Source organism: Saimiri boliviensis, chromosome 8, assembly GCF_048565385.1.
Source record: "Saimiri boliviensis isolate mSaiBol1 chromosome 8, mSaiBol1.pri, whole genome shotgun sequence".
NCBI classification, from domain to species: Eukaryota; Metazoa; Chordata; class Mammalia; order Primates; family Cebidae; genus Saimiri; species Saimiri boliviensis.
The window spans coordinates 74,801,666-74,821,256 of record NC_133456.1 but is presented as its reverse complement, the minus strand read 5'-3'; the positions used below and the strand labels follow the sequence as shown (position 1 = coordinate 74,821,256).

At 47.4% G+C, this 19,591-nt stretch overlaps 1 protein-coding gene across 7 annotated transcripts in view; it reads left to right on the top strand.

Moving 5' to 3' along the window:
• DGKG (diacylglycerol kinase gamma) overlaps positions 1–19,591 on the top strand; it is a 209,015-nt gene that overhangs the window by 157,763 nt on the left and 31,661 nt on the right. For all 7 annotated transcript variants that reach the window (XM_074404673.1, XM_003926986.4, XM_074404671.1 and 4 more), the window contains one exon: positions 4,844–5,021. In XM_074404673.1, coding sequence (XP_074260774.1) covers positions 4,844–5,021 — 178 coding nt within the window. The remainder of the gene's footprint in view (positions 1–4,843; positions 5,022–19,591) is intronic.

Here is a 19,591-nt window from a genome sequence, read left to right as displayed (position 1 = left end):
CCAAGACGCTACATTGCCTCTCACTTTCCAAGCAGTTGCATTCCAAGAGGAGAGGACATCAGGTCCAGCAGACCCCAGGCTTCTCCCACCTCCTCCACTCGCCCAATCTTCATGGGACTCACTGCAGTCATAGGGGAAGGGACAGCCTAGAAAGCAGAGTGAGGATTGTCTCCTCTTCCGGGAAGAGGTAAACGTTGACCAAGGTAATAGCAAACACACTTAGCTGGCTATGTGGATAGAGATGGACAGAGTACACTTAAAACTGCAGTATGGAAGAAACGTGACTTTGTGGAATACTAAGCAGGACTGTGCTGGTGATGTACTTTTCTAAAAAAACAACCTGGCACAGAGGCAAGATATAATAATATTAATATCCAACATTGATGTGCCAGGCATTGCTCTAAGCACCGCATAAGATAGAGCAGTAGTGGGAGATCTCAATTATTCAAACAGCTGGAAGTTTAATTTTGCTATCAGTCTAGCATCAGCAAAAATCCCGATTTGCCTCATGACTCATCTCCAGTGTAGGATCTGGCGTCCGCCTTTCTGGGTTTGCTTCCTGGCTCCGCCATCTTGTACAGTGGGAAGCTATGGAGCCTTGAACAAGCATCTTAGCCCCTAAGAGGCTCTGTCAGTTGAGGGTAGTAATGCTGCCTCCCTCCTCCTGTTCATATGACGATCCCAAGAGATAATGTGTGTGAATCCTAGCACAGTGCCCTAGGAAGCTCTCACCAAGCATGAGTTGCTAATATTATTATTCCTGCTCAGAAGGGAAAGGGATGTTTTGACCAACAGTGAATACATTGAGGTGATGTGAAGGCAACTACAACCAATAGGGAAAGTGACCGCTTCACCTAGAGGGTGATAAGGAGAAAAGTGTGACCCAATGGACTCTAGCCTAAATCCCTAATTAGGAATATGGGTATGAAGGACAGGAGGGTGGAAGACATTCCAGAATAAATGTCTAAGGAGTCATGAATCACAGTGAAAAGAAAAGAAAAAGGAGTTGGTTTTTGTTTTTCAGTCAACATGACAGCAACAGAGAGTGCTAGCCGAGCCCATGCTTTCAGGGAACTGTACACACACACACACACAAAGGCACAGCCTGGGCACACAACCAGATAGGAATACACAAAAGCAGCTCAGACCTGTGAGCCTGGCTTCAGGCGAACTGAAGGCCAAGCTGAATGCTAGACAACGTTTGAAGCAAAAAAGAACATAGAAAGCATAGCTCAATGGACTTTGCCATTCTGGAAGAGTTTTCATCTTTTCCAAAGAGAGCGGCCTCAAAGTAAAAATGGAAGCAAAGATGCCAGAGGTAGTTACTAGAGCCCAGGGAAGATCAATGGAGAACTAACTGGCTTTGAAAGACACACATTTGAATCCAAGTTGCTGGACAAGCCTATAGATGTCATTCAGGGGCCACTTCAACAAATCCAGAAAACAGAGTAAGTTGTAGCCAATAAGAGGTAGACAAATGTTGCTCCTGTGTTCACAAAATAAGAATAAGATACATTCTGCAAACCACAGACTGATACACTTTATTCTGATCCCTGGCAAGATTCTAGAATAGATTGTTAACCAAGTATTTAGGCTTTCACACAGCTATTGGTAACTTTTTTTTTTTCTTTTTTTGAGGCAGAGTCTTGCCCTGTCACCAGGTGCCAAGCTGGAGTGCAGCGGTGCAATCTCGGCTCGCTGCAACCTCTGTCTCCTGGATTCAAGCAGTTCTCCCGCCTCAGCCATCCGAGTAGCTGGGACTACAGGCGCGTGCCACCATGTCCAGCTAATTTTTGTATTTTAATAGAGACAGGGTTTCACCATGTTTGCCAGGATGGTCTCGAACTCCTGACCTCGTGATCTGCCCGCTTTGACCTCCCTAAGTGCTGGGATTGCAGGCATGAGAGATATTGGTGACTTAATATGAGTTTTCTTAGTCCTTTTCTGATAGAGGTTGTAGGCTGGTCATTTAGGAAATGCTGTTTGATCTCAGCACAGTGTTTTATATTTTCATGAAAAGAGCACAGGATTGAGGTCTGGAGACCTGGATACATATCTGGCTCCACCACTAAGTTGGATGACCAGAGGGAAGCTTCATAACCTCGCAGGGTCTCATTTATGGAAGATGAGGCATGAGAGATGAGAGGCATCTTCCTTTATGTGCCTCTCATCTCTAAAGTTCCATCAGTCTGTCTTATAATAAAAAGTAGAGCCCGGCACGGTGGTTCACATCTATAATCCCAGCACTTTGGGAGGCCAAGGTGGGTGGATCACAAGGTCAGAAGTTCAAGACCAGCCCGACCAACGTGGTGAAATCCCTTCTCTACTAAAAATGCAAAAATTAGCCAGGCATGATGGCAAATGCCTGTAATCCCAGCTACTCAGGAGGCTGAGACGGGAGAATCGCTTGAACCTGGGAGGCAGAAGTTGCAGTGAGCAGAGATCGTGCACCACTGCACTCCAGCCTGGGCGACAGAGTGAGACTCCATCTCAAAAAAAATAATAAAATTTTTAAAAAGAAGGCTGGGTGACAGTCCAGTTCAGAAGATGCAGCTCCGATAGAGCAGCCATACCCCAAGGGATGTTAATGCTTAATGTCTGGTGTGAAACTGACCAAGGAGAGGGCTTGGTCACTGTTTTTTCCCTTTATACTCACATATTAATGACTGAATCCCCAGATGATGGGAGTGCTATGACAAAAGGTCACAGAATGAAGACTGGAAGTAAGCTGGGTGGACTAGAAGAAACTTGGGCTGAAAGCTGATTGATTAACATAAATGTAAAGTTTTAGATCTATTTTATTTTTTTAAATCTACGCATGTTCAGAATGGGGAAGAGTCCAATGAGAAATAGATCATGAGATGGTCTGGGTGCCGGAGATGACCACCCATTTAAGCTGAAGCGATGTCATCTAGCAGCTAACGAAAGGGCCAGTGCAAGCTTGATCATATTGAACAACAAGGATAGTGATGATGGATAACATGCTGAGCTCTTACACGAGGTTTGCACGTCATCTCATTTCTGGGGCACGATACAATTTCAGCCACAAGAAGTACTGGTGTGGTAGCCACCTGCCCCCATCAGATCCTGTCATTGGTGTTTTTCAGTGCTGGGCGCCCTGCCAAATAGGAGGGCAACCGACTAGAGTGTGTGCAGAACAGGGCAGCCAGGATGGGAAAGATCTGAAAACCAAGTCCCACAGGAGAGGATGAAGAGAGCTGACAGTCAGTACAGAGGTGGCGCAACCTCGTAGTGCGAGAGGGAGGAGAAATAAAAGAAAAATAGAGTTGGGCTCTGACTGCCCGCACTTAAGTCTGTGTACTCCCACTTGTAAGTTGTGTAACTTTGGGCAAGTTACTTAACCTCCTCTGTACCTCAGTTTCCCCAGTGTAAAAAGAGGATAGTCATAGTAAGTAACTCATAGGATTATGATGAAGATAATAAATGAGATGTATATGAAACTGTATGTGGTAGATGGCCCTGCTTAATACACGTGCACAACGGTCATCATCATCATCATCATCATCATCATCATCGTCATCATCTAGCCGGGCGCTGGCCCATGGAGGAGGAGGGAGGATCGTTCTGTATGGTTCACAAGGGAGAACAGGACCAACTGGTGGAAACAAGAGTGAGAGAGAATCCAGACCAATATAAAGAGACCTCTCAAATTATCAGAACTTCCCAATGAAAACGTGAGTTCCCAGTTACCAGAGGTGCTCACTGTATTCCATCTTGTAGTTGGGGAAACAAGATAACGTAATTTAAGAACTGCAAAGAAATCAGGAGGTGAGTCACTATGAACGGCAGCAAGCCTTCTAGTCCTCCTCTGAGGGCAACAATACGTTTCTAGTCTTCCTCTGTTGATAAGTCTCTGAAAGTTTGGGTTTGTATATAATCTCAAAGACAGTGGATTTTTCTTTTCTCCATGAATGTGTTAGATTTTTTTCTTTCTCGAAATATGCAAGATAAGGACCATGTTCTTTGTAATCAAATCCTCCCCAACTTCGAACCTCTGCTCTTATTTATTAGCTTTGCAGTCTTGGTAACTTAGCTCAACTCTCTGGGTCCAGTGTTTTCTGTAAGTGAAATAAACTACCTACTATCCTGAGGAACAAGGATCAAAACTGATGTTTCTTGCTGTGTAGGTAAGCATGATGCCAAAGTGGGCTGACTTTATAGATACGTGAGATGCAAATTCAAGCTTTCTGGCTCTTCGTACCTGGTGGGGATTGCAAGTTGTAGAGATTGGATAAAGAAACTCTGCTCCTTCAGCAAGCACATATGCCAAAATTGTGCTTACAATACAGATACGGGAGGCAGGCAAATTCTGAAAACCTTCCAAAGCTTAAAGTCTTATGTGTCTCACAGGAGAGAGAAAACAGAAGGGGGTAAAATGAAAACTTTCTGTCATTTGTTAGGTTCTGAATGCAGTTCCAGGAAATCTAATGGTTAGGAAGGGGCAAGATTGATGATAATGAGATTAGACTGGAGAACAGTTTGGCAATTGACTTGGGATTCATCCCTAAAGCACTTCTAAACCTAAAGGTGACCCCTGGAGCCTTGTGCTGGCTCTTCCCATTCCACAGAGCCCACCAGCACTGGATCTCTCATCTCACCACGGCGGTCAAAGCATTAAGCGTGAGTGACTTTGCCCATGATTTGGCTTCTGAGAGTGGCAGGGTGGTGGCTGGGGACTTGTCACACCCTTTAAGACAGCACCCGCCACACATACACACACAGACACACACACACACACACACACACACACACACACACAAAGCACCTTGGGTTGTGACACTCTGAGGACACTAACAGATGGCCTTTTCTCTCTGCCCTCCAGTGTGATGGGGTTGGGGTGGACCTGAGCAACATCTTCCTGGAAGGCATTGCCATTCTCAACATTCCCAGCATGTACGGAGGCACCAATCTCTGGGGAGAAAACAAGAAGAACCGGGCTGTGATCCGGGAAAGCAGGAAGGGTGTCACTGACCCCAAAGAACTGAAATTCTGCGTCCAAGGTAAGCCAGGAATGAGGATAATTGCTTCAGGTCAATGCCCAGTGGTCGGAGCCCTCAGGTGGGTGTCAGCGGGCTTCACTCTGTGTTTCACTCCGGACACGCTGACTCATCATCCCTGATGTTGCAAAGTTTACAACTTAATCCAGAAGACAAAAATTCACAAGAAGGGTGCCTTAAACGACAGTCAGTTGTCACACCGTAGGGCTCCATGAGGTTCAGAGTCAAATGCTGCCACTGTCAAGGTTACCAGTGTCCTCCAATAGCTGAATCCAATCGTCAGTTCCTAACCCTCATCTTGCTACAGCAGTCAGTGGCATGTGACCCAGCTGATCACTCCCTCTTCCTGGAAACGCTTTGTCTACTTGGCTTCTAGAACTTGACTCGCTCCTGGTTTTCCTCCCCCCTCAGTGGTCATTCCTCTTCAGTCTCATTTCTCTCTGACCTCTTGATGCTGGAGGGTCCCCAGGCAGGGTCCTTGACCCTCTTTGCTATCTGTACCTAATCTCTTGATCACCTCGTCCAGTCATGAGAGTTTATTTAAATACCATGTGTGTACTCACGCTGCCTCCAGCCTGTGTCCAGCTTTCCCTGAGCTCCAGGCTCATGTGTCCAGCAGCCTGTGCCGCACTTCCCTTGTGTGTTTAGCAGACACCTCAAACTTGCTATGTCCAATGCGGAGTCCTGCTGTCCCTCCCCTAAACCTTCTCCTCCAGAGCCTTCTTCCTCTCTCAGTTGGTAACTCCAGCCTTCCCATTGCTAGAGCCAAAACACTTGGCATCATCCTGGACTCCTCTTTTTATCTCACACCTCACATCCAGTTCATCAGAAAACCTGTTAGCTCTACTTTTTACAAACATCCAGGATTCCACCACGTCTCACCACCCGCATTCCTGCCATTTTGGTCTGAGCTGCCATCCTCTGTCCCCTGAATTACTGCAAAGCCTCCTCACTGGGTTCCTTGCTTCTATCCCACTGCCCTAGGTAGCCTGTTGTCACCACCACATCAGAGAAGTCAGATTCTGAAACTCCTCTTCTCAAAATCCTGCAGTGGCTCAGTGGAAAAGCCAACTATCACGTGAACTAGAGAGCTCTATATGTTCTGGCCTCCCACCATCTCCCAGGCCTCCTCTTCTGCCACTGTCTCCATCGCGCACTCTGTGTCCACCACGCTGGCTCCTCCAGCACATGCTCCCATGAACCCACTATTCTTTCTGTCTGGAACAACTGGGTAGTATGCTTTAGAGGCCACCAGCTGGGCCTTCCACTTTTAACTCACCAGAATACAGAACACAGCTTTCTGAGAATGTCCTTAAAACCACCTCTATCCCAGCCCCAAAAGCAGCCGTTTTCACCAATAATCCAAATGGAGAGCTTCAATTAAAGCTCCTGACAACCGATTCCCCTGTGGGATTACGGGTCCTCACAGGTCCTCAAAGGACAGGTGAGCTGGGGGAGAAAGCTAGGTATAAGAGCACTGGCAGAGACACCACACTAACAGGCAGGGAACCGGGTTCTAGTCCGAGTGCTGCTACTAACCTATTTTTTGGCATCTCAGTTTTCTTTACTGTAAAAGCAGCATCTTGTATCAAAGTTATTTGAGGTGGATGGATGGGGTTGAAACAGATCCTTGGTTCTTAAACCAGCTGCTTGTTGAAAATGAAGATTTGTAGACCCCAGCCCAGATCTACCCGCTGTGGGCTGGTTCCCGGGAATCTACATTTTAATGAGCTCCCCAGACGACTCTGATGGGTTGCCAGGTTTGAGTACCACTGCTACAGGCAAATGCCCGCAGTCTCTTCCATGCCTGGCATTCCATAGCTCTGTGTGCCTGTGTGCTTTGATGTCCCAGGCTGTTGGTGCTAAGGTGGGATGTAATCCCACAACTAGACACCAGACACCTCCACTGACTTGAGACTTGAGGTGGGGGTGAGGGATTATTCTCATTTCACACGCATCTATTTGACAATCAGATTGTTATGTTCCAGGCCAGATCATCAGGAAACATCACCTCCACACTTCTATCCTTTACTCAGGAATTGTTATTTCTCTGTTGACCTCTTTTTTCTTTTCTTTTCTTTTTCGTTTCTTTTCTTTTTTTTTTTTTTTTTTTTTTTTTTGAGACGGAGTCTTGCTCTGTCACCCAGGCTAGAGTGCAGTGGCGCATCCCGGCTCACTGCAACCTCTTCCTCCCAGGTTCAAGCGATTCTCCTGCCTCAGCCTTCCGAGCAGCTGGAATTACAGGCACACACCATCACACCTGGCTACTTCTTTTGTATTTTTAGAAGAGATAGGGTTTCTCCATGTTGACCAGGCTGGTTTCGAACCCCTGTCCTCAGGTAATCCACCCGCCTCAGCTTGCCAAAGTGCTGGGAGTACAGGCATGAGCTACCACACCCAGCCGCTGTTGACCTCTTAAGTCCTCTTTATTTCACACAGTAAACTTTTCAATGTATAAAGCTGAATGTGTTCCTCCTCCTCCCTTGGCAGGGGAAGTTGTGGGTGCTAACAGGATGGGGAAGCGGAGGTTGTATCAAGTTCCTGCAAATTTTCCTACCCTGGTGCTCCTATCTCAAACCCCACTCTGGCATCTAGCTCCCTCCGAGCACGGAAGGGAATGAGCAGAGCCGAATCCCCACCACTGTCCCCCATCCCCACCATCCCCCATCTCCACCTCCACTCTCCACGACCCTGGGGCTTGAGGAAGTTCCTGATGAGACCATGTGCTGATCAAGGACAACCTTCATCTTCCCCTTACATGTCTGACTTTATATCTTCCCCTTCTTCAAGCCAGAGCAAAGTGTCTGCTGATTGCTTTTGGCTATCGATGTACGGGAACTCTCTTCTCCAAATCCCCGTTTCTCACCCCTACAATGTGCTTTCAGAGCTAGAAGTGAAGCCACTTCCTGTTCTTTAGATGAGGACATGAGCTGATCAGAAGAGAGGGCAAGGAGTAGGCACTGACATCTGGGCTTTGCAGACACCAGCACTGAGCTTTCTTCTTGAAAGGGCTATGATCTCATGTAAGTTGAGTTGTTAATGGGAAAAGCTAAAGAGGCAACAAATTTTAGTGAAAAAGCATTTGCCTGGGAGTCAGAAGACTGGAGCTCCAGTCCAGACTCTGCCTATCGCTAGTGTGTGACCTGAGGCAAGTCCTTTCACCTACTTAGGTCTCAGTTTCCTGTATGTGTAAAATAAGCAAGTCTGACAATCATATTTTAAGATTCCTTACAGTTCCGCAAAATTAAGGCATAGTCAGATTTTGGTCTATGCGGACTCTTTCTTGGACAGACTTGTATTCAGATTTCTTCCTTCTTTCAGTGTATTTTGTCCCAGGATTTATAGGCTAGTGGCTGAGAACGCAGGGTGCTCTCTCTGCAGCCTCTTCCTGTGTTGTGATTCTCAACTCCTCAGCAGTTTCATTTGGGTTGGAGGAGAGGGAGAAGTCAGGCGAGCACAGCAGGAAGGAATGAGCTTATCACAGGAAGTGCAAGCGGAAGTGATGATGGAAGGGGTTACTGTCAAATCTCTCTCATCAGGCAGGGCACGGTGGCTCACACCTGTAACCCCAGCACTTTGGGAGGCCAAGGCGCACAGATCACTTGAGGTCAGGAGTCTGAGACCAGCCTGGCCAAAATGGTGAAAACCCATCTCTACAAAGAATACGAAAATTAGCCAGTCATGGTAGCATACACCTGTAATCCCAGCTACTCAGTAGGCTAAGGCAGGAGAATTGCTTGAACCCAGGGGGCAGAGGTTTCAGTGAGCTGAGATCACACCACTGTACTCCAGCCTGGGCAACAGAGACTCCCTCTCAAAAAAAAAAAAAAAAAAAAAAAAATCTCTCTCCTCAAAGATTAGTCTTTCTCCTGGGAAAAACTATCCAAGTAAGAAGGTCATTCAAGATTAGCATGGTATGGGTTCTATAGAAACACTGGCTGATAAGAAGGCAATAAGGGGTATTGGGAAAAGCCCCAGGCTTGCAGTTAGATAATCTGGATTTAAATTTTGCCTTTATGCTTTCTAGTTTTATAGAAGTTACCCAACCTCCCTGAGTCTCAGCTTTCTCATCTGTAAAACTGGCATAGTAATACATGATTTCTTAGTAAGGTGATGGATGTGAAAGTACCTGGAACATAGTATAAGCTCGAACTTAAAAAAAAAAACTCCCTACCTCTTTAATTCTATTTTGTGCCAGAGAATGCCAGTTGATTCACATTTGAAGTTCTTGTCCTAAGCTTTACGATCCACCTGCACTACCACTAGAAAGAGCAGAGCTCACCCGGGTACGGTGGCTCACACCTGTAATCCCAGCATGTTGGGAGACTGAGGCGGGCGGATCACCTGAGGTCAGGAGTTCAAGACTAGCCTGACCAACATGGTGAAACCCCGTCTCTACTAAAAATACAAAATTAGCCGAGCATGGTGGCACATGCCTGTAATCCCAGCTACTCGGGAGGCTGAGGCAGGAGAATCTCAACCCTGGGAGGTGGAGGTTGCAGTGAGCTGAGATCACACCATTGTACTCCAGCCTGGGCAGCAAGAGTGAAACTCCATCTCAAAAAAGAAAAGAAAGAGCAGAGCTCCTATCAAACTTCAGCCCAGCCTTTGTCATAGCACATTTTAAATGTATATTAGCAATTGTACCTGCTATCTCCTTTTTTAGATCTTTCCGATTCCAAGGATGGAGGCTGGGTGTTATTAATCTTTGTATCCCCAGTGCTTGGCCTCAGGAAGTTACCCCACACAAACACAAAAAAAAGGTTATTAGTTACATGAGAAGCATATGGAATTTGCTATGTTTTGTTTTTTTGTAACAACAATAAGAATGGTGAGACACAGTCTCTTGTATTTCTATTTCATTTTGGCTTGTAAATAATTTTGCATGTATTAACTTACCGTAATCCTAACCAGAAGCCCATGAACAAGGCTATCCCCAGCCTCCTCCTGATCCCTATTTCATAGTTAGGGAAAATCAAAGGCCCAGAGAAAGGGTAGTATTTACACAATTTACATCCAGCAGTGGCATCTGAACCAAGATTCAAGCCCGTAACTCCTAGCCTAGCCCAAGTGGCTAGGGTCTAGAAAATGTGTTAGAGAGCCTACTGAGTATGAGCCAGGCACTCAGGAAATAGAAAGTATTTAGACCCAGTCCAAGGAAAGGCTCCACAACTGCTTGTTGGAATTCTGCTCCCTCTGCAAGGCCTACTCAATGGCCATCTCCCCGCTGGAAGTGAGCCCAGCCTGTGAATTCCCTGAGCACTTAATTTTGCCTTCTGTCTCATCAATACACGGGGTGTAAGTCAGCCTGTGTCACGGGCATGTGTGTTCTCACCATATGTTTTCCCTGCCATCTCCTGGAAAATGAAGATCGTGTGTTCTTTATCTCTTGTCCCTTTCTAAGCCTCCCACCCTGCCTGGCCCACGTGTTCTACAGAAACGTGTGTTGGAAGAGGGGGCAGAAGGGGAGGAATCTTGCCCCAGGTTTGCCAGTAGGCTGTAGATTCTAGAGCAGGACAGGAACAGGCATTTAGTGAAAAGTTTTAAGAAAAAAAATTGGCCAGGCACGGTGGCTCACACCTGTAATCCCAGCACTTTGGGAGGCCAAGGTAGGTGAGTCCCCTGAGGTGAGGAGTTCGAGACCAGCGTGGCCAATGTGGTGAAACCCCATCTCTACTAAAAATACAAAAATTAGCTGGGCATGGTAGTGTGTGCCTGTAATCCCAGGTACTCCGGAAGCTTAGGCAGGAGAATTGCTTGAACCCAGGAAGTGGAGGTTGCAGTGAGCCAAGATCACTCCATTGCACTCCAGCCTGGGCAACAAGAGTGAAATCTGTCTAGAAAAAAAAAAAAAAAATCTTAGAGTTACATGTGAGTATTTTCCAAGCTGAGAATTTAATTTCATGGAGCTATTATGAACTCATTTGATAAGTAAGATGTGCTGGCCATCCTCAAAAAGGTAATTCAAATATAGCCTAGAGGACCTGCAATTGAGAGAGGATAGAGATTCACCATTGAACTAGAATTCAGCAGACCCAGAGCTTCTCACCACCGGTCATGGGTTAGATGAGCCACTGGACATCTCCAGCCTCCATTTCAACACTTACGAGATGGAAACACGTATGGTGTCCCTCCCTCAGCATTGTTTTGAGGGTTAAATGAGGTCATCCATGCAGAGACTGAGCAGAGCGCCCGGAACTTGGTGAGCAGTTGGTCAGCGGTAATCAGAATTATTGTTACCTGTGGGGGAGGGTATTTAGAATATTGTAAGACCCTGTCTCTACTAAAAATACAAAATTAGCCGGGCGCGGTGGTGCATGTCTGTAATCCCAGCTACTTGGGGGGCTGAGGCAGGAGAATCACTTGAACCCAGGAGGCAGAGATTGTGGTGAGCTGAGATCATGCCATTGCACTCCAGCCTGGGCTACAAGAGTGAAACTCTGTCTCCAAAAAAAAAAAAAAAAGAAAAATAGAATATTATAAGAAAGGGACCAAATTAGAATTTCAGTCTCTGGTTTACTGCTTCAGGATTTGTTCTATTATCTTTAAATTGCCTGTGACTCTAACAACCTGTAATTCTAGGGTTCTGTATTGGCTCTGTGCCTACGCCTGTTTGGCTGTTGCTGCTCATGCAGAGTTCCACCTGAGCAGGCTGTCCAGTGAAGCAAGGGGAAGGGGAGGGTGCCCAGTCTTGAATCCTGGTGACTCACCAAGTGCATGGCACGAGGCTGGGTCGGACCCCTGAGGCTGAGGAGCAACTTGAGAAACTATGCCATTGTTTCTTTCTGGCCCCAGCCTAAAACATAAATGCAGAGGCCTCCTGCATATTTTCTCAGGCTCTTCACTGATCCTCACGCCTGCTCCTCTCCAGCCTTCCGTCTCAAGCCAGTGGTGGCCTTGAACCTGTGTTATCCACACCTGGCCCCACTGGCTGTCTGATATTAAAGCAGCTTTCCTCTCAGTGATTTCTCAGTCAATCCTATTTGGGCTGCAAATGGTGTGTCCTAGAGAAGGTTTTGTTTTATTTTATTTTACTGAGATGGAGTTTCTCTCTTTCTGCCCAGGCTGGAGTGCAATGGCGCAGTCTCTGCTCACTGCAACCTCCACCTCCCAGGTTCAAGCGATTCTCCTGCCTCAGCCTCCCTAGTAGCTGGGATTACAGGCACACACCACCATGCCCAGCTAATTTTTGTTTTTTTAGAAGAGACAGGGTTTCTCCATGGTGGCCAGGCTGGCCTCCAACTCCGACCTCAGGTGGTCAACCCGCCTCAGCCTCCCAAAGTGCTGGGATTACAGGTGTGAGCCGCTGCCAGCACCTGAAGAAGGTTTTAAACGAGTAGGGCAAAATCTCCCCAGACTCTCACTAGATAATACTTTTTACAATTCTTGGTAAACAACGACAGGGAGATAGACCCCCTTAGCAGTGTTCACTTTGAGTCATTTTCCCAGCAGTGGGGACAGGCTTCCTGTCAGTTTATTCGACACATACTTACAAAGCCGTCACCAAGTGCCAGGCCCCACGGGACAATGGTGAACAAAACTAAAAACAAACATCGTCCTTATAGCCAGTGGGAAGTTGGGGAGCCAGGCCTCAATAAAATAATCCCACAGACAAGCATATAATTAGGAACTGTGCTAAGTGCTAAGAATTGCATAGCTACCCGGAACCCAAGCAAGGCCAGCAAGCCAGTGTGTAGCTCATAGGCATGCATGTGGCCTCACTTGCCTGGTACTCAGACTGACGGAGCATAGCAGGCACACGCGCTCTCCAGGCAAACACGTGCAGTCATCAGATCTGCCCTCCTAGACGTGGACACCTTACCTGGGAAGGGGGAAACCTTGGCTCTGATACTTTGTAAGCACATATGGTTCAATCTGTCCGTGTACTGTGCCCATGTGGATCCTCACTAATTGGAAGGACTATGCCCTGAATTCCCAAGCAAGGGAACAGGATGCCATTCAGCCATCTCAGATTCATCCTCGCAGGTGAGGAACTAAGATTAGCTGAGACACCAAAATAATTGTGAGCACGAGTTCATTGCTTCTCATGGCTTTCTTTTCACCTTTATGAAGCCATAACAGAATGTGGCCTCAGGGGCTCAGCAGCTGCCCAAGTCTGTAGAGTTCCAATTTTCCCCTTCAGTGGAGATTTGACAGTCATAGTGAGACACAGTCAGCCACCACTCTTTCCAGTTGAGAGAAAATAAAAATGTTCCTTAAAAGTTTGCATTTAGCGCCGGGCGCGGTGGCTCAAGCCTGTAATCCCAGCACTTTGGGAGGCCGAGGCGGGTGGATCACGAGGTCGAGAGATCGAGACCATCCTGGTCAACATGGTGAAACCCCGTCTCTACTAAAAGTGCAAAAAATTAGCTGGGCATGGTGGCGCGTGCCTGTAATCCCAGCTACTCAGGAGGCTGAGGCAGGAGAATTGCCTGAACCCAGGAGGCGGAGGTTGCGGTGAGCCGAGATCGTGCCATTGCACTCCAGCCTGGGTAACAAGGGCGAAACTCCGTCTCAAAAAAAAAAAAGTTTGCATTTAACAGAGATCTCTCTGGCCCAGGTCTCTCCTGTGAACTGAGACAGAGCAAGGCAGGTGACCCCTAAGGAGCCCCAGATGTCCTATGAGGGCTACACTGGGAAGTAACCACGGCAACATACATATCATTCTCGTTAAACATTTGCAGGCCTACAGAGACGTTGTTTTGCTTTTCACAGGAAATCACAGCTTTGTCATTTAGTCCTTCAAGCAGCCCACGTTAGAATCAACATGCCCCAAACTAGTCATTATCTTCCCCCTCCTAGAAACACTGCCTCCTCCCCGAACCCATGTTCCCTGCCTTATTGATGTCTCACCTGTTGTCCAAGCTGGAGACCCAGAGTCACACGTTTCCTGTCACGGCTGGCTTGAGGAACTCTCACATAATTATTTATTCACAGGGTGTTTCTCCCATCAGACTCTGAGGCCCTTAGGAGGCCCCAGATGTCATAATCCCTTCCATAACCCTGTGCCTGGCAAAATCTCAAGAGGCCTCAAGAAGGCTTGTTAATATTGGTTGTCCAAATGCACCCAGTCAGGAGCGCATGGAGCAGTGAGTTAGGGAATTGTTTTGAGTTGGTCTCAGCAAGAGTGAATCTGTGTGAGCGATGCTGGTATGCGCTGTTCCAGGACCCCTCTGCCAGCATCCGCCTGTATTGGAGCTCAGGAGGTCAACCTCCAATCCTCACGCTTTCCTCCTCTCAAGCCCCTTTCTATTCCCAGCTGACCCTGCGTCAGGCTGTAGCTGTGGTCTGTCTCCACAGACGTCTCACGGCATCTGGCAGGATCTGCCTTGCTGGACTCTGCGGAGTTAGACCACGTATGTTTTTGCAGCTTCCAAATGCAGGCCATTCAGCATGGTTCTCAGATGCCTGTTTCTATAGAAACTGTGATGCTTTCTCTTTTCTTTTCTTCTTTTCTTTTCTTTCTTTTTTTTTTTTTCTTTTCTTTTTTGAGACAAAGTCTTACTCTGTCACCAGGTACCAGGATGGAGTGCAGTGGCACAATCTCAGCTCACTGCAACCTCCACCTACCGGGTTCAAGCAGTTCTCCTGCTTCAGCCTCCCAAGAAGCTGGGACTACAGGTGTATGCCACCACACCCAGCTAATTTTGTATTTTTAATAGAGACGGGGTTTCACCATGTTGGCCAGGATGGTCTCAATCTCTTGACCTCGTGATCTGCCTGCCTCGACTTCCCAAAGTGCTGGGATTACAGGCGTGAGCCACAGCGGCCGAAACTGTGATGTTTTCTATGTAATGTTGAAATCCCAGAATCATAGACTGCCTAGAAATGTAGATATTATTTTGTTCCCTGGATAAGGAAAGTGAGAACCAGCAAGGTGAAGTGGCTTGCCCTTGGCCAAACCCAGGTGAGAAATCCAGAGCTTCAGGCTCACACAGACCAGTCCTCAGTCCTCTACAGCAGGGGTTGGCAAACCTTTTCTGTAAAGGGCCACGTAGTAACTATTAAATTAATTATGCGTGTGCATTATACAGTCTCTGATGCAATTACTTACCTGTGTCCACTTAGCATGAAAACCACCATAGGCAATATTTCAATGAACGAGCATGGCTGTGTGCTGATAAAACTTTATTTACAAAAGCAAACAGCAGGCTGGATTTGATCCTCAAACCATGGTTAGTCATACCTGCACTAGAATGCCATGTGGTCCATGAACCAGGAGCACTGGCCTTGCATGGGTGTGTGTCAGAAGGGCAGACTCTCAAGTCCCGCACCAGGCCTGCCAAAGCAGAATCTGCATATCAGCAAAATCTGCTGGCGATCACACGCACACGGAAGGTTTTGAGAAGCACTGCACTGGTAAGCCTGGTTTCTCCTCCAAAGAATACCAATAATAAATTTTATAAATCAGAAAAATGAAGCCCAGGGAGGTTCATTGACCTATCGAAGGTGACACTAATTAGTGCATCTGGCACCGGACTCAAGTATTCCAAACATACAATTCCTTCTACATACAGCAGAGTAACCACCCCAATCCCGCCCCAGCCTTGTAACTTTCAGCTGGTCCTCACCCAACTCAAATCCACTGGAAATTCAAGTGAAGCAATCATTCACTCTTTCTCAGCTGACGTCTGAATGAAGAAGACTCTAACTCCATCTGTGTCTCCTCCCCCCCCTCCCCCTCCCTTCTCCAAGACCCGGGAGGGCCTGGCGAGGTGGAAATGTGCCTCAGGAGGCTGCGCAGCACCTGCAGAGGAAAAACTTGCTCACACAGGTTCAAGCTGGAGTTTGAACTCCAACTTAATTCTTGCCTCAGGAGGTTTGCTGCTCAAAATAGAACCACAGAGCCAAGGAAGCTTTCACTTTTCACATGCAGAAGAAAATTCTAGGCTAGCCTCTTTGGCCGGACTAGACACCTCAGTTTTGCCCTCTTGCACTTGCCCATCTTGACCCCCAAACTGGTCTCTGTTCCCCTGCAGAAACTCATGGACCATTTAATATTAGGCACCACCTCAGATCCATCCCATGGCAAAACTCCATCCTAGCCACGTGCTCTGCCCAGCCTGAATGTTGGTTTTCTCTTTGATCTGTTTCTATTTGGTGCAAGAAGTGTTTTTCTTAGTCACTTGGGTTTCTGTAATAGAATACCGTGGACTGGGTGGCTTAAATAACAGAAACTGATCTCTCACAGTTCTGGAGGACGAGAAGTCCAAGATCAAGCCGCAGGCACACTTGGTGCCTGGTGAGAGTCCTCTTCCTGGTTTGCAGATGGATGCTTCTTGCTGTATCCTCATGTGGAGAGATCATCTCTCTCAGTCTCTTCTTATAAGGGAACTAATCCCATTCGCAAGGACTCCACCCTCATTAGATGATTATATCCCTAAGGCCCCACCTCCAAATGCCGTCATATTGGAAATCAGGGCTTCAACATATGAATATGGGGGGAGGGGAACAAAAACGTTCAGTCCATAGTTGTGTTTAATCTTCTTAATCAGCAAATATGTGTTGGGCTATTATTTATTGAATACCTACTTATGGGACAAAACTATTGCGTAATTATTTAGTACACTTTACATCTCAAGACACTGAAGCTCAGTGGGATTACATGACCGGGCCAAAATTGCATGGATAACACAAGATAGAGCCTGGACTCCAACCTGTCTTCAGGCATCTCAGGTGCTCCAAGTCTGCAGAGGAGGGGACAAAAATACACTGTGGTCCAGGCCTCAAGTAGTTGACAATCTACCATCTACATGTGAGAAATATCTGTAGAACAATTGTGTGGCATGGAAGAGACAAGTTTATAAGAGTGTGGGAGGCAAGGAGGTCTCCCCTTCAGAACATGAGCCCCAGCTGCCCAGCACCATGCAATGCACCCAGTAGGTGATCAACGGATATTTGATGGACAAATGAATGAACAAGATGAAACGCATGTGTGTTAGTCCTGGGAGCGCGAACAGATTTGAAAAGACAGTGAGTAAAAGAAAGGAAACATGGTCTGGGCAAAGCAAAGACTGGAAGACAGAGATCCTTGAGTCCTGTGTCATGGTGTTTGAACATGATCCTTTGAATAAGAAGAGATGAAGATTTTTCAGCTAGCAGCAATAGGATCTGGGCGTCTTGGGCAGTTTGGATGAGAAGAAAGGGAAAGAACCTGGTGGTAACGAGGCCAGTGAAGAGACTAATACAGGATCCAGGCTTTCAACTCCAAGCCTCAAATTGAGAGTCAGTGGCCCAAAGGGAAGAATGGACAGAGCCAATAGTAAGTAAGGGGTGGACAGAGGACACTACCACACAGGTGATTCCTCCCTCCCCACAAACCACCCAGCAAGACCCCCGCTGCTTCTCCCAGCAAACAGCCTCTTCCTGCCTGCCTCTGCACCCAAATCCTCCCCATTACTAGGGACTTCTGTTAGCAGAACAGAGGCATCAGCAGGGACCTCTGCCCCTTTGCACCTCCAGCATGCGGCCAGTGCCCATCTCTTCTCCTCTTCAGGTCTATTCACCCAGCGTGTGTTAAGTGCTTATGTGGATGTAGCACCAGATGCTAGAAATATTTTACATACATCATCTCATTTAAATTCCCCACAGCACCCCTGAGGAATACTTTATAGATGAGAAAAACAAGGCCCAGGGAGGTTAACTGACCTCTCCAAGACTGTTTGCTAGTGGATCTGGGACTAGAGCCCGAGTCCTAGTATTCCAAACATCGGATTCTTTCCACACACACCCAGCACCCTCCCACACCTCCCCCTTTCTGGCCAATCCTGACCCAACCACCAGAAAAAGGCCCTCCCTGTTGTGACTCTCTTCCAACTTTGCCTTTCCGGAGAATGTGAGATGATCTTAGTGTATGTGATTCGTTTCCTTATAAGATCTTTCCGAGATGATCTCTCAATAGTGGGTGTTGGAGACAGCCCGCTGAGCCGTGATTAGTTTGGCCAGTCCAGATCTCTGTAATGTACTATATGCCACGCCTAAGAATCAGGATGGAATTAAGCTGGAAAATCTTACCACTAATTGATTTATTTTTGTTATATACAGTGTGCCTGGAATGAGTTTCTTGAGCTCAGTGGGTAATGCCAGGTAACGTACCAACTAGTATTTTACCTTCAAGCCAAAGAACTCAGCATTTCATTTAATAGGACCATGTAGCCAAGGCTTCCCTGAGTGGAGGTGAGAAGAGGCTCACCCCTATCCAAGCTCACCTCGCTGCCTTCAGACACCCTATCACGCCAAGGTATTTTGTCTCTGCCTTGCGTCCTTTCAAATGAGCTTATTTTTTGAATCAGGCCTTGAATTCCAGGTTGGCGGTATGCCAGCTCTCTGATATTAGGCAAGTTTCTCAGCCTCTGAGCCTGAAGGCCTGCTTGTTGTTGTTCTTATGGTGAGATAGTTTTTAACAGAGTTGCCACAAGGATTGAAAGAAAAACCTTTTCCCGACGCAGAGTTTGCAACCTTTTCTCCCATTCCTTGGGCTGCCAGTGAGGTCTATGGATAGTTTCTTTTGCAGTGCTGAAGCTCTTCAGTTTAATGACCTTCCATGTGTCCGTTCCTGCTTTTGTCCTTTGTGAAGCTCTAAGCCGAGCCTGGAGTCTGTGCCCAGCATTGGACCTCACTGAGACCACCAGATCAAGATTCTATAGCTCTGTGACTGCCAGGCCTTAAAGGATATCCTCCCCCTTGGCTTCTCTTCGGGGTGTGCTCACGTCAAACCCTTGCTTCAGAGCCTCTTCCAGAAGAGACATGCCCACCACCCAGCTCTACCAGCTTACCGCCTCCCTGTCTGAAGCACCTGACCCTCATGCACAGAACTTTCAAAGCCCACCTCCCCCAACATACAGCAACTTCATCAGAGCCCTGGAGAACCCCAGAAGATAAAGCCACACAGAATGGAGAACGTACTTTTCCCACCACGCTAGCAGGCTTTCAGGAACCAACAGCAATGGCCGTTGTGCGAAGGCCATCACGCTTTCTCTTGCCTCAGTGTAGGGCTGTGCTGAATGTTCTATCTTCTGTACTTTGTGAGGACAGGTGAGGTCTCCTACCAATCTGCTGTTGACCCAGACCATCAGGAAATCCGGCCTCCGTCTTGGCTGGAAAAGCTCAAATAGACCTTAGGGATAGGGTGCCTCCACCCTCAATTGGGGGAAACTGAGGCCCTGAGGAGGAAGTGATTTTCCCAGATCACACAGGTAGACAGAGCCAGAACAGACACCACAATTCCAGCCCGGCCTGCTGGGCCCACCCCTCGCTTCTCTCTCAGGCTCTGCAGGCCTGCTCCTCCTCAGAAAGCAGCGGCTCACCCAGCTACTCCTTCTACCCCTTCCCAATGGGATTATCCAGCCTCAAAGACCACTCGGTGCCCTCTGGCCATTTGTAAGCCTTGATGGGGCTTTACAGACCCCTGAGAGTAGCAGAAACCTGCAAGCCAGTGTGCCAAGGGCATGGCACGAACAGGCGGGGTAGCCAGCTACCCAAGAGTGTCCAAGCCATGCCTTAAAGGTGTCTAGAACCTGCTCTGCTCCCACCTTGCTCAGCCCAGGAACAAGAGAAGGCAACCTGGATAGCTG